Source organism: Plutella xylostella, chromosome 8 (assembly GCF_932276165.1).
Source record: "Plutella xylostella chromosome 8, ilPluXylo3.1, whole genome shotgun sequence".
Lineage (NCBI taxonomy): Eukaryota > Metazoa > Arthropoda > Insecta > Lepidoptera > Plutellidae > Plutella > Plutella xylostella.
Window position 1 is genome coordinate 8,338,436 of NC_063988.1, and position 17,397 is coordinate 8,355,832.

Below are 17,397 nucleotides of genomic sequence, written 5' to 3' on the forward strand. Positions count from 1 at the left end.
CAGAGGCCTGACTCGCGTTCTGCCGTCGCCAGGAGTCTTGCCCTCTCTGTGTTGTTGGGGCTCGTCTCGAGCAGGTGCCTTCCTGTAGACAGGCATTTGGGCTCGTCCCACAGACGCTGCGAGTGCGGGTTTTCGGGCAGTGCCTCACCAGGGCAGATCGATTGCCATGCCTCCTTGGCTTCACCACAGCACGAGACCTCAGAAACACCCAAGGATGGGTGAATAATTTTATTATACAAGGCCAGTGTGCTGTGGGTTGAAGACAAGAAGGCGGGTAGGGCTACGTCCGACACCTTTCTGACACCGATGCCGCCGAAACGGATGGGTAGAGAGGCCTGGAGCCAGTCGCGGTCTCTGAATGGTAGGTTTAATATTTTACTGAGTGAATTTTGTATTAGGTTGTCTATGTCTGAAAGGATTGTTTTGTTTTTGAAAATGGGGCTGCATCTTAGTATGTATGTGAAGTTGGGAACAAACAGTGAGTACCGGATTATTTGAAAAGCCATGTGTTTACTTATTTTGAGGAGGTGTGGGATTTTGTTGGTGAAAGAGTTCATTTTTTCAGATATGAAGTTGTTAATTGACTGTTCATGGATGGGAGCTCCGAGGAGGCGCAGAGATGTTTCGTCTAGTATTTTAATATTGGGGGCTAATGAGTTGAAGCGTTGGATGATTATCGATTTTCTTGCTTCGGATATATGTGATGGGATGAAAATTTCGCACTTAGAGCTGTTGAGTTCCAGGCCTATTTCCTTCATATTGTCCGTGAGTGTACGGAGGTCGTCGAGCACGGTGTCAGACTCGCCTCCCAGAGTGCCGTCGTCAAGGTACCACATGTTCAGCTTCGACTTCAGGGAGGATATCGTTTTGTGGATGGCGAGGCTGAAGATGGCGGGGCCGAGCGGATCGCCTTGTTGGCAGCCGACTTCGGAGTGGATGAGATTTGAATTGTAGATGAGATTGGATGGGGATGAATAACATTGCCAGAGGTATGGATATATTTCTGGTGTGAGTTCTTTTATTTCAGTTAGGAATGTACCTCTGTCTATTGAGTTGAATGCGTTTTTGATGTCGACTTTGAGGACAACCTCGCCACCGTCGTGTTCGATATAGGTCCGCAGTGCGTGGACTGCGGCCTCGCATCCTCCCTTGGAGCCGAAGCCGAGTTGGAGGGGTTGCAGGTAGGTGCTTAGCTTTGGTAGAATTTGACGGCAGCAGACTTTGGAAGCTATACGTCTGAGGGTGGAGCCAACGGCGATGGGTCTTATGCCCCCATCCTTTTTGTTGAGGGCACAGAGTCTGGCGCCGTACATGAGGGGGGCAATTAATGTGTTGACCTTCCCCGCTAGCATAAGGTTGATAAGTGCCGTCAAATTGCTCAGCAGGGTTTCTCCTGCCTGGCCGGTGCTAGCGAGGAGGTCCTTCAGGTGTTGGGGGCTTAGGCCGTCCAGTCCGCCGGTGGAGCCGCAGCGGAAAGACATGATGGCCCCGTACACGTCGGTCCCGAGCACCTGCAGCGGGGCGGAGTCGCTGGCCGGGGCGTCGGGGAGCTGGGCGGAAGGCGGCTGTGGCGGGTGCTTTGATTGTAGGCCTTGTAGCGTCTCGGGGGTGTCTGGGGCGACGGAGTCATTGGAGAACATAAGTTGGGTTGCACCTTTTATGTCTCCATCACTTATCTTGGTTTCTATTATTTTATACTTTTCTTTAGGGTGGTAACTGAATAATGTTTGGTTGGTTTCGGAAGGCGGGTTTGAGCAATTGTCTTTTATTGCTTGGGTCAGAGAGATGCGTGTCTTCTTGTGGTTTCATCTATATGTAGGGTTTGGTAAGTGAAAAAAAACAGGGATTTCCACGAATCTATTGTGTTTTCATCGATGACGAGTCTAAGTACGCTGCTGAGTTTGTTTGCCACGCTTAGGCGGGCACCCCGTGGGATTCTTTTTACTACTGGATGTCTTTTTTTTAAATTTATCAGCTGCTCGTGTAAAGGTTCGTCAGATGGGGTGGTGGTATTCGCGTTTGATGGTGGGGTGAGCGGTTGCGAGGGCGGGTTCTTGGGGTGGGTTTTCCCGATGTGGATGTTCACACCTCTCTCACCTTTGTACCGTGCGTTGCAGTCTTGGGGGCATAAGGGACATCTCATGTAGTCGTGGCTGGAGCTCCGGTAGCCTCCGTGGCTGGGGCCGGCAACGCTCTGGGACATTCCGATAATTTGCAGGTGAAATCTGCTATAATTTTGCAGGGGGAAGGCATTTTAACTAGTTTTAGACATTTTGTTTGTTTATTTATAAAATTTTCGCTGTTTTCGATTTTTCCCGTGTGTAAATTATAAAATAATGGGGTTTCTCTGGGATTTAGCTAGTGATGAAAAATATTATACACTGCTTTTTAAGCCCGATTAACACTTAAAGAACGGTAGCGAAAAGTAACAAGAGAATTAACAAATTATCATCGGGCAGGTACTTAAGTAAGTTGTCATAGACACTAGCAATGTAAAGTAGGTTATCATCAAAGACTTTTAATTAATATATACAGAGGCAGACGCAGTACATGGACCAAAAGAAGCGCTTCAACGAGGGGAAATTAGCACTGCCATTTGTTATGGCAGGTAAGTTAGGTAAGGCGGTAGACCATTGGACAGGTAATTTTGGTAAGGCGGTAGACCGTTGGACAGGTAAGTTAGGTAAGGCGGTAGACCGTTGGACAGGTAAGTTAGGTAAGACGGTAGATCGTTGGACAGGTAATTTAGGTAAAGCAATAGACCGTTGGACAGGTAAGTTAGGCAAGGCAGTTGTCAGTTGGACAGGTAAGTTAGGTAAGGCATTAGACAGTCAGGCAGGTAAGTTAGGTAAGGCAGTAACAATAGAAGGGCGGTAGTTGTTACCCTCCACCAACTCGCACTAGACCAGCGTGGTGGACTAGGCCTAAAACCCTTCCATCATTGGAAGGAGACCTGTGCCCCAGCAGTGGCGGCGTGATGATGGGTCATGATGTGAGTAGTTACCGTGGGGAAGGTGGGCGAGGGGTCGGGCGGCGCGGCGGACTAGGCCTTAAACCCTTTCTTCATGGGAAGGAGACCCGTGCCCAAGCAGTGGCGGCGTGATGATGGGTCATGATGTGAGTAGTTACCGTGGGGAAGGTGGGCGAGGGGTCGGGCGGCGCGGCGGACTAGGCCTTAAACCCTTCCTTCATGGGAAGGAGACCCGTGCCCAAGCAGTGGGGACGTGATGATGGGTCGTGATGTGAGTAGTTACCGTGGGGAAGGTGGGCGAGGGGTCGGGCGGCGCGGCGGAGGGGCGCGCCGTGCCCGCCAGCCCGCCGTCCTGCTGCGGGGAAGTGCGTGGCGGCTCTGCAACAGATAACAACACATAAGATACATTAAAAAAATATAGCTCTGAAGATCCTACTGTGAGGCTACCCCCACCGATCATTAGCAATTAACGATCATTAATAAGCGTCGCTCGCTTTTAAAATCTGACGTGATTTGCATGGATCTGACAGATGTTTGACAGGCGAGCGATGCTGCTTATACATTGTTACAAAATTTCTAATGTGTCGGTAGTGGTACGGTAGCTGTACCACCATCGCATGTTAGCGATTTAGCACTCGCGAGCGATGACAAACTTCCAGTGATATAATATGGAACGGTAACTCCGAACACACACACACGCACTCACGCCTCGTACTAATGTACTCCCTTGCGGGGTAGGCAGAGGTGCATTGCTGCACCCACTTTTCGCCGGAGTGTTATGTTAGTCCCAATGTAATAGGGGGCGGGCCTATTGCCATTTTACGGGCACATCCAAGACCCGAGAACAAATATCTGTGTTTAAACAAATATCTGCCCCAGCCGGGAATCGAACCCGGGACCATCGGCTCAGTAGTCAGGGTCACTAACCACTACGCCATTCGGTCGTCGTGGTTATGGAACGGTAACTCGTGAGTATATTTATAATAGATTTGGCATACTATAGCCATTATTTCAAAATTCCACAGTGCAAGGATAAAAAATACACAAGTTGTTGCAGTGTGAAGCTCGCGGATAGAAAAATAAACAAATATCTTCACTGGCCATCTTATACTTACAACAGCTGTTACTGTTAAGTATGTATAATTGTATATAGGTATAGCATGGATTTATAAGTATTTTCAAAACATTATGAGCAACTAATGCAATTAATTTCCTAACCGCTAGTAAAATACCAACATACCAAGCCACCTTACATCTTGTTGAAGTAACTTGACAATTTTACGAGCAATATTGGTTTGACGGCCGCGCTTCATCGGAGTACTAACCGCATATTTACGATTTTCCGGTTTGAGGAACAGGCCTGTTTTACTGTGTGTTTTCTGGGTTTTATTCATTGGGTACTTAAGTACAGTTTGAGTTTGTTTAGAAGTATGCCTATAGATTTTTGTTTTATGCGTTTTGTGATGCAAATAGGACAGATTTTCCTAACAAGTACCGAATAGGTATATAGGATAATATCAGCTAACACAAAAACTGAGACATGACAGCATCAAAACTATTGCCCAGATAACTTTTATAAGAGCATTGAAAAAAAACCTTTAGAAATTCCCCCTCTTGTAAAACCGCAGTGCTAAACCAACCTACTAATCGATGACGACCCACTGCAGTTTGCCTCATTCTAAATTCAAATGTATATTGAATTCGAAAGACACGTTTTATAAAGTGACAATAATACGCTCACATCCCTCGCCCCCCTTGGCTCTATGAAGCGAGGGCGTGAAAGGGGTGTAGAGAGTGAAAGTTAAGGTTCATGACGTTTTGGTTTCGACCAGCATGAGTGTGACTTGGCAAGCAGCCAGTAACATCTTAGCTCTACCGTATGGTAACAAGTGTGCGTCTCTTTGTATGAACGATATTGAAACACTAATACATTCATGCAAACATACGTTTTAATGTTGATTTGCTCCGTAAGCTTTGGGGGCAACGACCGACATTTTCAAGCGTGACATTTTGAAGTCGTAATTTTAGACGTGTGCAAATATTGACGGAATGTGCTGTCACTTCATGGTTCGCTGAATTTATTCAAATTTTATGACGAGTTTTTTTTTTCGTCTGGCATTACAGTGACGTAAATATTTGTGTCCTGGATGCGATTTATATAAATTGTTTATTTGCACGAAAAGTGGTACAGTATACCTAGCTGTTTAAAGAATATACAGTACAATAATATAGGTACCTACTTCATAATTCACCCTTTTTCTATGAAAAGGTAACAAACATCCATTCATCCACACTTTCAAACTTTAACGTTTCTCATCATAATCATATTTAAGTATACATAGGATAAATTTCCAATATCAATTATTCTTTATTCACGGGAACACATCCTCTCGGGAACAGTTCACACAAAGGGCAGAATATTAAACTGTCATATGCAATATTTCCCGGTGGAAATGAACGGAAATATCAAATAAATGTGGCTTGGAATATGCGGCCAGTTTAAAACGTGCTCTCCAAATTTCAATAGTTGGTACGTTGTACACCATATAAATATTATTATGATATGCAGAGTGTTGCAAAAAAAGGTATAGTGAGCCGAAAAGGCTGACTCTAGTGGTCAAGTTAGGTACTCAAAGTTAAAGTAGGTTTGTATTTCGGATGCATAGACATGGCAATGGGAATGCCACTGATAAAAAGCGATCCTGTATAACAATATATTACCCGCCAGTCTAACAGACACGCTCACCTCATAGAACCACTTCTGCAGTCAATGGTTAATCCTGCCTGTCACACCCAAGGTCAATATGACAAAAAACTTTGTGTAAGCATAGAATTAAATAGCTTTCAACATTCTCCTGGGACTTTAATCGTCTCACGCACATAATGTCTTTTAGCACGCAACAGGTATTTGCCTAAACCATTTTGTACGCTTGGTGAGTTGAATATTTGCCTACACCCACTGGCCGAGGTGCTGAATAATGTATTGGGAAGGAACGCCCTGGCATAGCCCTGCAATCATGCATTGCAAATGAGTTGGAGGATCGTTGGAGCTAGAATGGAGGCTCCTACGTTATTTTGAAGTTTAGATCGGTTTCCTACCAAAGTCCCCAAATAAAAATAGATTTAAAAAAAAAAAAAAAAAAAAAAGATCGGTTTCCTATAAAAATAATAATTTAAAGTTGCACCAAAGGGGCCTCCTCCAGTGACGTATCACTTGTTACTTGTGCATGTACGTCAATGTACGTCTTAGTGACGTTAATCTGACTACCCAATCCTGTGAAATCCATCACGGTGACTAACCCTAGAAGCTCTAGTGTTTGTTACAGACACGCAGAAAGCCTCGAAATGACGGCAAGTTTAACGTGGAACCACGACATATCTAGCCGGCTGTGATAAGGGAGGCCGAAGTCTTTGCACTCTTTCAGAGAATCCTATATACAGAAAGCCACGCAATGTGAGTGAACGCGACGGAAAACTTTTGTCACGTCTTGGCATGCGCGTCTTGCGCCCCGTGCTATGTCTTCATAAGTAGAAAATTACAGGCTTATGATGATGATGATGATGTTACTGTAATGCAGTAATTCGTATTTACGTCTATATAATTCAAACATTAGGTGCACGTGTGCCATCGAAATGATCATAAAATTCAACCTTTAGCAAATGGATATAGACGGTTCTTTCACCCTTTCATTATGTCTAACACTATCCCCTACACTTAGGATAACAATATACGAACAAGATGGAGCTTCAGTGCAAAAAAAGTCTGGACAATAAACACTCCACTTCCATCACTGAGCTCTTATTTTGGATCTATAAATCTAAAGTGTATTCACAACATTTGCCTACACTTTTCTATATCTAAGAACTAAGTTTTAAGCTGACTTATAACTATAACTAAATAATAAACACTAAACTAGAAAATAAATGCTGGCCAGCTCGCCGCCGCTGTCGGGTAGGGTACCCAAGACGCTGGCCGCGTTACCTCGCTGTATGGCGATGCTTATCCTTTGAGCGAGGTACGAGCCAGCCCTAGGGTCCCTTGTGACTTCTTTGAGCCTGCTGACAATTTCTTTTAGCAGCCGTCCCGCCTCCGGTCCCCACGGCCCTAGGGTTTCGACTCCGAAAGGCACAAACATGTACCCCTCTCCTAGGGATGCATATTTGCGGCCTTTCATCGTTTCCGCCCGCCCTGCCCCAGCGCCGGCTTCTGCGGAGGTAGATGGAAGATGGGACGGTGCTAGTGTGTCCACGCATGTTGCGTCCCACACCAGCAGCCTCTTCCATGGCACTAGACTCATACCGTCGGGTCTCTTGCCATCGTCCCGCATGATCCCGCTTGGCTCTAAGGTAGCGGGAACGTTTGCACTGGCAAGGGCCCGGTGGACGGTGTCATTGAGCGCGGCATGGCGAGCTATGCGCCCGGCACTGCGGCCACATGACAGGCCGTGGTGGCCGCGGCGGTCGGCATGTTCCCCACAGCGGCAGCGATGGGGCTCATTCGTTTGAAGCCCTAACCTCAATCTGATGGCCACTGCCAGAGTTGTTCTACCAGCAGCGTGCCTAGATTAGCCGAAGGGCAGAGGAGCTAGAGGCTTTTGGATTGGTTCAGATAGAAGATCTGTTTATTAATTGTTATAATATTTGTCATTAATTTGAACTAAATACGAATTGACATGCAGTAAACAAAATTTAATGTGGACAGTTTTTTCCTTTGTTTTTGTATGTGACAGACCATTTAGTACGTATATCGTTAATCTAAGCCTCTACTACTTAATGAGCCGATCGCATGTCCGACAGACAAGATGGTTCATCGACACGTGAAATAAACAGACAACACATTTTGTCAAAATAAGCGCCTAAATATATTGTGATTATGGTGACATTTTATACTAAGAATATATATGTTTATATTTTCTACCTAGGTACTTAAACTGCAAACCTTTATAATGTCTTGAAGCGCGTAAGCGGTTTGTTAGATTGAGAAGGTAATAAAGTGTCTGGCTAATAATTAACCTGATTGTACTATTGTCGACCGGATGGCGCAGCGGTTAGCAACGCTGACTCTTGTGCCGAAGGTCCCTGGTTCGATTCCCGGCCGGGCAGATATTTGATTAAACACAGATATTTTTTCTCGGGTCTTGGATGTGCCCGTAAAATGGCTATAGGCCCGCCCCCTATTACATTGGGACTAACATAAACACTGGCGAAATGTGGGTGCAGCAATGCACCTCTGCCTACCCCGCAAGGGAGTACATTAGTACAAGGTGTGAGTGTTTATATTATTATTATTATTGTACTATTTTGAATTTTCCTCTAATTTGGAGACTAGTCGGAACCTCTACTCTCCAACTATCCTCAGTTCTTCATAATACCTAGGTAAGTAGGTATAACTTAATAGCTCAAAGAGAAAAGATAAACTCACAGGGTTAATCCACATACATAGATTGCTATCAGAGTCGGGTAAAAGGAGTGGGGTCGTAGATAGCTGGGTATCTGTCGCCTGGGACGGCGGCTCGCATTACTGTGGTCTGAGTCAAACGAATGGATGAATATTGGGTAAGTCATACCATAGAATAACGAGTACTAGTACTACTGTACGAGGTTATTCTATGATCATACACTCACTAGCAATGAAAAAGTTACAGTGACAATAACTCCAAACGGAATATACTAGCTTTATAACACCATCTGCAATATTTTTATTTATTTATTTATTAAATACTTTACTGCACAAATATGACATAAAAGTGAACAATATTGAAGTAAATTAAACATAGCATAAAGAATAGTATCAACTAAAAACGCAAATATTTCGATGAAATTCTAAATTAAATGTTTCAAAAAGTTGGATTGATTGATTGATTATTTATTTATTCATAACAAAATATATACAATTTAACTTAAAACTAAACACCGCCAAACTACAAGGTAGTTTATTGGCAGTACATGCTCTCTCTAATTCTTTTACTTACATGTGACTTATAACTAACATGCAACAGATAAATTTAATTTAACAATAAAAAAATAAAAAATAAAGAACTATGGTAGGCGGGTATGGTGCCTGCATTCAGCACAATAGGTAGTAGTGATGTAACGAATGTGTGTTTTTGGACATTCGCGAATGCGAATGCGAATGCGAATATCTGAAATCGACATTCGCGAATGCGAATGCGAATGCGAATATTCAGTTTGTGTTCAAATTTGGCTTTATTTGTATGGTTTGGTGGCAGTCTCGTACTCAACGAGGTACATTCCGTTCTAGGCGCATTCCGAATCAGACTAAACAATACCAGACGCATTTTTTTTAAACTTTATTTTGCTCCGTAACAGTTACGACACATTGCGACTGTGTGCAGTTTCTGAAGACGATTTACACGAAACATTTAAATGTATGGCTGTCTTGCTCTGACATTATACGTTTAAAATACGTTTTTTGTTTGTTTATTTACACTCACGGGCAATGAAAAAGATCCATTAAGAAAAACACCAAATCACTCCTAAGCGCAAAAAAAGTACCTAATGACGACTTCTGCAATTTTTAACTTCATTTAACGTCGAATCAGAATATTACCAACTAAAAACGTTAATATTTTATTAAAATGTTCTATTAAATGTTTTAAAAAATAGGGGCTATTTGGTGTCTGTATTTTTTAAGTGGAACTATTTCTTTGCACGTGAGTGTATGTTTACGTCTTATGAAACTACAAGGTGAACCAATAGAAGTCATCCGAATTTGTTTTGGCTCTCATTTTTTTTCTAAATGAAAAACTTGGATTCTGTTTTTTAATTATGTTTATTTGAACCTTTACAATTTTATTGGTAAAGTCTAGAAGATGATATCGGCAAAATGAGCGTCACAATTAATTGCCATACGGGCTCGTCTTATGGCATTTCTCATCACTCCAGCGAGAACTTCGGGCGAGAACTTCGCACTCGCCTTAAGGGCTTCCAGAGACACTGGCTTATTCACATAAACACGGGTCTTCAAAAAACCCCTCAAAATTAGCGATTTTGCAGGGGAAAAAGACAGATAAAACGAAAAAAAGGCGTCCCGAAAACTGAATAAGTATACAGAATTATTCCGCGATCTTGGGGAGTATATCACTCCATGGCTTCTGAATTTGTATTCTGCATTTGTCTAGTTCACAAATATCAAAACAAATTTAAAATTGGCGGCCATTTGTATAAATGAGAGCAACTTCCAATAGGGTGATTACTTTTGGCCCACCTTGTATTAACTATTTCTAAAGTTTCATAAAAATAAGACTGGTAATGTGATTAAGAGGGTAATTTGTAATAAAAGGTTATAGACGAATGGATTTTGATTTTGTTAACCTACCATTATTTTAAAATACTTTTTTCTAATTTGCTAATATTCGCATAACATTCGCACAAAATTTTGCGAATGCGAATGCGAATGCGAATATCCAAAAATGTGCGAATATTCGCGAATGCGAATGCGAATGCGAATATTCGTTACATCACTAATAGGTAGTATAGGTAGGTACATACATACACCACGCCCGTCCACTTTAACTCAGACCAATAGTTTAGGCATTTAAGTGGGTATCTACAAGTTAGGTAGGTAACTATAATACATTATTCTGGTTTGCAAGTAAACGTGGGATTAACTGCGATGTCGGCATTTTGTTAGTGGAACTTTTTCAATGCTCTTGAGTGTATGTATTTATATCCCAACAAGTGTACTTTATTTAACTACAGGTAAACGCTGAAATTGTTCTTTTACCTATAAATAATAACATGAAATGGATTTATTTAATTACCGTTGCGAACTTCGTTTCGCGTTAAAAGGTTTTTTCGACGATTTTTACGATAATTGTTTTTCCTGACGCACGATGTCGGTGAAACAAAGCTTATAATAACAGCCGTATTTTATATATGAAAAATAATCCGCAATTACGAATGTACATACACAAACATACAGTGAGAAAATAAATTGAAATAGTGCAGTTTTCTGTTAATCTTTTTAAAAAATATCAGTTTTTTTATTCCAACACTTAATTGTATGTAATACATAATACATCAATTATAGTAACTAAATACTGTGCTTACACACATATTACATGTCTAAACTCAATCTATCTTATCCTCACGGCCTTTACTTCGGTTTCACCAAACCCGAAGTTTCAAATCACGGGTACCTACTAATTATTATTTGCACTATTTTTCTGTATTTACTTAATTATAGTATAGATATAGAAACTGTTGCAATAACACCTCCTTAAAAACCTCCGACATTCAACACTAAGTGTCAATTTCTCCATAGTCGGTTATTTAACCGACTAGGCATAAATTAAACGTCATCTCCATATAAAATTCATGACAGGTGTGTCAAAAGTCCACCACCACTCCCTGGTTATGCTCTAACCGACTATGGAGAAATTGGTACCAAAAGTCGTATAACTTTTGAACTTTTAAAAAACACTGAGGTAACCTATGATTAAAAAAAAACAAATTGAAAATTAGTTCAGCTACCCTACCACTGATAGATACACACGCACAGGTACATTTACACGTTAAACTTATAACATCCCTCTTTTTCGTCGGGGTTAAAAACCGGAGTGATCCCCCCGAAACCCTTCACTGAATTCGCCTGGAGGGCGTAGATAGTCCGCACTGCCTTTGACAGCCTCAACCGGAAGGGATTATGCAAAACAAGTTAGTGTAATCACGGACGCACTGAATCTTCGACGAGAATTAGAAGTGCTATACGATTGATACGGTTTTTGTGTCGACGCGGCGTGTGTTCTTTAAAAACTCTATCAACATTTTTATAAAACGTAGACTTAAGGTAGTTCTGGTTTAGAACCGGTTATCGGTTTTGAGATTTCACACAAATCTGTATACTAAAACCGGGTTTAAACCATAGCTATCCTTAGTCTTCGTTTTCAATAAGGGGGTGTATGTTGTATGTACCTAATTAGGTAAGTATACCTTACATGTAACAGACTAGGTATAAACGGAGAAGTAAGCTTCGCTACGTTTCAAAGGCTTTTCCCAAGGTTAAACTGTGGTAGCCATTGCTATTATACCTACGTTTGCCTTTGTAAGTTCAATTAATGTTTTACTATGTGCAATAAAGTGATTGATAAATTAAATATATTTTTGTGTCGAGAGTTAATTTTATATATGCATAATAATTATTGTGCATAACAGTAGAAAATATTTAACGCAGAATATTATGCAATTTTAAATGTTTCCAACATTCAACCACAATAAACATTGTGTACTAATTATGTTTCCGCGAAACTTGAAACCTAGCTCCAATTTAACACAAAACCTAAAGCAGAATTATCACGAATGTGGAGTTTACTAGTGTTGCTTCGATTGTCGATAACAATAGCATATTGAAAGTTTATCGATAATTATGGTTTAATGGTATTTACGAAATGTATTGTAATTATTATGTTGAATTGTATAGGCTAGTCCAAATATATAGACTGGAGGGCGAATGATTTACTTCTTGTGAAGAAGTTCTCTCGTCCCTAAGGATTTTTTTCCCGTCCGTCCCCGTTACATGGGTGACACTCGCATTCCTTTGTATGAAGTTGCAGTACTCGAGTATTTAACTTACTTTGCCATAAAGTATAGAGTCCGCACCACCAATGAAGGGTTACGGCAAAATTGGGAAATACAACTACCTACTTATTCATACGATCTGACAGTATCTTGTAAATGCAGCGCCGCGCCTAACGAACTTACAGTCGTCGAAATATAATGGGCACGTTTGGACAGCTACACAAATTTGCTATTTAATCTTGATTTACTTGACGAAATATTTACATTAAAAGACACATAATCTGGCTTATTATTCAACGGCCGAGTTAAAAAAGAACTTTTGTAGCACCAAAAGTTACTTATTGCTTAGATTTTTTTATGAATTAGATTTGACACTACCTGTCATCCCATACATTTTGTAGCTGTCCAAACGTTCCTATTATATTTCGACGACTGTAAGGGCGCCTACTCTAATTCTCTTTTTAAAACTGTAAAAATAAAAATCTCTTCATCAAGCCTCGATGCTATTGCTATTCAGACAACACTAGTGTTAACCCTAACATGGCGTGTTGAAACAGCTGAAAAAGTTTTTATGTGATTTACATTTATATTGTATCCTAAAAGGCTTTTGCCAAATGAATTTTAGTCTACCCTTGAGGAATGCTAACTCTACGTTATACAGGGTGTTGCAAAATTGGTATACTAAGCCGAAGCCTACATGTGCAGCATGTTATAATTATCTAAGCCCGAAACTGAAATCAGAATTTGGAAATTCGCGAAAAAAATATTTTTTTTCCATAGTAAAAAGTCACGTGACCAACAAAGTTTCTATGGAAAATGAAAAAAAAAATCGCGAATTTTCAAATTCTGATTTCAGTTTCGGGCTTAGATATAACATGCTGCACATGTAGGTTTCGTTCGGCTTAATATACCCTTTTTGCAACACCCTGTATAAGGTGTTACAAAATTCTTAGGTATAGTGAAACCAAAATCAACAGAGCTGCTAAAAGCACGTAGGTACATAAGCTATGAAAGGAAAACTAATATCGCAAAAAAAATTGACTGTTTAGGCATCCGCCACCAAAAATACTCAGTTATTCTTACGAGATAAGAACATTTCCACAGGAATCCTTTTTAAAATCGTAATCGAGATTGAAATCACTGTTCTGATCTGCGGGGTCACTCTCTTAATCGACGAAGGAAAGAACGATAATAGTCACGTAATTCGGTATGTTAAGTAATTTTATGGTGATTGTTTTTATAATTTTAAATTGAAGTATGTTGGAATTTGAGACACTAATTTGAATATTTTTTATTTTACTGCTCTCGTTAATTTAATAAAAAATAATTAAAGATCGGCTCTTTGACGATTTGATGACGTCATTCGCTACCATGCAGCCGCTGACGTCATCAAGATCGTAACTCTGTGAATATTTACACTTTAGATTGACAGAAGTGACATTTAACAATTGAAATTTTTTATTCTCTTTGGTTGAAACTTTAACCTTGCGCAGCGTCTTGAAGGACAAATTATATTTTCATTTTTGATAAAATAATCGGAATCCTTGAATATTTTATATTTTTAAGAATGAGACACTTATTAAGAAGATAATATCTCGAAATGGTTTTGGAATTAGCATCAAAAATTTTTACTTAACATACCGAATTCGCACGCATAATACAACGAGATAGAGCTGCAGTTTGCGCAAGCTCCGAAGCTTCGTTGTGTGACAATTCTAGTTCGTTCATTCCTCCATTTATTACTGCCAGTTTCTATAACTCTATCTACTGATGACTGGTAGAGTTACTTTCATACTATTTTGTTACAACATGTCAAAATCGTATGAAAGTAACTACCAGTCATCGGTAGATAGAGTTATAGAAACTGGTAGTTAGAGAGTGAACCCCCTGATAGATGTGCACTTGGTTGCTAAAGCCGCGATATACCTGCATAATCTTAGCTTGTTTGAAAGATTGAATCTGTAATGAGGTGGTTCAGTAAAGAAGCGAAGTTGCTAACGCGCACATACTTCAAGAGCGGTTTCAGACTAGCGTTTTTTTCAGCACATAGACGGTACTACTAGGTAGACGGTGGCTAGTGTGACTACATTAGGTACGCCTTCATAAAAATAAATAAGAAAATATTGGCATATTGAGGTATGCTGGTATAAACTTTGAACCGAGCTTATGTTCTATCTTTAGATATGTTTTTTGAGTCATTGGTTGTGTAGGATGAACATTATTTTGTTTTAAAATATAACCCTTTCATAATGTCAACTTCTAATAATTACAAAGATTAAAATGTCAAGTACCAAAAATACTACCTATCAAAATGTCCACAACTTTAATATTAAGAGTAATAAACCTATCTCGGATAGCGATATTACTCAGAATGAGAATATTAAAACAGGATATTATGATTCGTGACCGTTACCTATTAATTTTAGATTACGAAGTTAATTAGACACTCAGAATTCCTTTGAAACGTTTTACTAAATCAGAGATTCAAGGTTATAAATTCTGAATTCATGATTTGGCTCTTATTTTGTAAGCCAATTGCTGGGAAGCCAAAGAGCATTGGCTCTTTGGCTTTTCTTTTAAGATTTATTTTCAATATGTACAACTCTTGAACTTAATTCCGAATATTTCATCAATTTCCGTTTAGCAGTGAGCTGATATCGTTCGTTTATTAAAAAAGTATTTTTGACTTATTCTGATAAATCTTTACGTAAAATTTAAATGACAATGGGCGTTTTGGGACCTATGTCCAATAAAGTTGAGTCATACATCGTTGGATAGCTCTTTTCAAGTGAGAAAAAAAATGTTATGACGACAAATGCGTATAAGTTGTCCATTTTGAAATATATTCGTCGGAAGGAAGTATTTTTCTATGGAATTGCACTCTCTCGCCTGATGACAGTTAGGGCGTAATACACGTAAACACGTATTATTAAAATGAGAGAAATTACTTTCAACTTGTTTTACTTAATGAGATAATAAACAAATATAATATAATAATGAAAGATGATCATTTTGTTATAAAAAATAAAAATAAATGTGAAAAAATAACAAAAACATTAAAATTACAGAAATAAAATATAAAAACTTTCAAGGTACGATTATTCTAATTGGACAGTAAATCTGGACTAGCGCTTCAGTTATTCATATTCTGCAAAAAATACCTTTTCAACGACGTATCACTCATTTCTATTGGTGCTGGTCCCAGCTTCCATATATTTGTGCCCATCATCATTTAATGGAATTTTCAACTTTAGGTGCTTATCTAATTATAAAATCACATTTTATAATAAGACGGACGACAGGTGCAGTGGTTAATGACCCTGACATAGCAGAAGGTCTCGGGTTCGATTCCCGGCCGGGGCAGATATTTGTACTCAGGTCTCGGGTGTTAATATGTACATAACTATACTATGTATCTGTGCAGATATATCAGCTTTCCGACACCCAATTTACAGGCTCTGCCTAGCTTGGGGTCGGATGGCTGTGTATCATATTATTAAGATATTAGATATTATTATAATGACTTCTCTATATTTAAGCCACCCTATTCATTGCGTGCGTTATCACATAAAGGGACGAAAGCGAAGACAAGCCTTTGCATAATAATGCAATAAGGAATCCTTGTTTTTAATTCATTCACTATAATTAGCTGTAATTCGTATTCAGGTCAACTGAAGATATGAAGACTTAAAATTCCGACTACAAGCCTTCCTTAAAAGATGTGAGGTCATCCGTCCCAGAACTAACTCACAATACTAGTTGTGAAAATATGAAGTGGAAATATTGTCCTATTATTGAGAGATATCGGTCCAATCGCAAAGTTTTGACATCGATTTTCGAATTTAAAATGTGTTGAATTTTACACTAATTACTTCGCTTCGCAATACATCCTCTGTCATTAAGTCTTTAGCTCTGTGCTCTACAAATGGTAATAGGATTAGGCCCTATTGCATTGGCCTGAGAAATACACCTATTCATACCCGCAAGCGAGTGTTTGTAAGATGAGGTTCTCTGACGATTAAAGAAAAATGCAAACTCACAGCTCGTTACGAGTAAAATCCACTGAGCCTCCTCTGACTGGAGGATAATTGCTATAATTTTGGCAGGCAAGTAGTTGATTATATCACAAAAACCCCAAGTCCTCCCGAGTACAAATATCTGTCTTTAAACAAATCCCCGTGGTGATCGAACCCGGGACCTTCGGCATCGTATGGCATCGCATGCGATCGTCTCATGATTAATGAAGCCCTATATAAAACCAAAGGCCCTAAGATCCAACAATATTTTATTTAACTAATTGTTAACAAATCCATCGGTTGAACAAACTAATGTCAAGTTGCAGAAACGGACTTTAAGTTTTATGTCGGCATTAAACCTCTGTCTCTTCCTGTTCGTATACTGTCAAAGCTATGCAGCAATATGCATGCAACTCAGCATAAATTATGTTAAAAGTTCCACTCACCCAGCGTGCGGAAGACAATAGGCCTACTCCGGAACTTGCGGCCACTCCACAAGGCGGCTACTGTGACCTGGTACTGGGTGTCAGCCTCCAAGCCGCTCAGCACCACCGCGTCACTGTTGCCAGCGACCTCGAGGACCACTCTGTAACTAAGGAACCATCAGTCAATTTCGTTGTAGTCTATTGACAAGCTGACAGCTGGACAGTGAGGAAGAAGAAGAGGAAGAATGAAGTAAGATTGGAAGTTGAGTTCCTTCGTAAACTAGCAGCGACCGCTACACGGGTTCGTTATCAACATAGATAAACGTCACTATATCGCGATTCGCTGTAAATACGGCTTTGAGATTGATGTAACGCGTATTAAACAATTTATGTTTATCGACGACGATAACGAACCCGTGTAGTGGTTGCATGCTAATGGTGTTTT

The 17,397-nt window shown here is 40.0% G+C and overlaps 1 protein-coding gene across 2 annotated transcripts in view; it reads right to left on the reverse strand.

Moving 5' to 3' along the window:
• Nucleotides 1–17,397, reverse strand: part of LOC105380364 (fibronectin type III domain-containing protein 5) — a 91,857-nt gene that overhangs the window by 21,550 nt on the left and 52,910 nt on the right. The window contains exons 4-5 of one of the 2 annotated variants that reach the window (XM_038115012.2): nt 16,974–17,113; nt 3,255–3,349 (exon numbers count right to left, since the gene is read on the reverse strand). In XM_038115012.2, the coding sequence (XP_037970940.1) occupies nt 3,255–3,349; nt 16,974–17,113 (235 nt within the window). Of the gene's footprint in view, nt 1–3,254; nt 3,350–16,973; nt 17,120–17,397 lie in introns of both variants that reach the window. The other variant, XM_038115011.2, reaches the window with a different exon arrangement.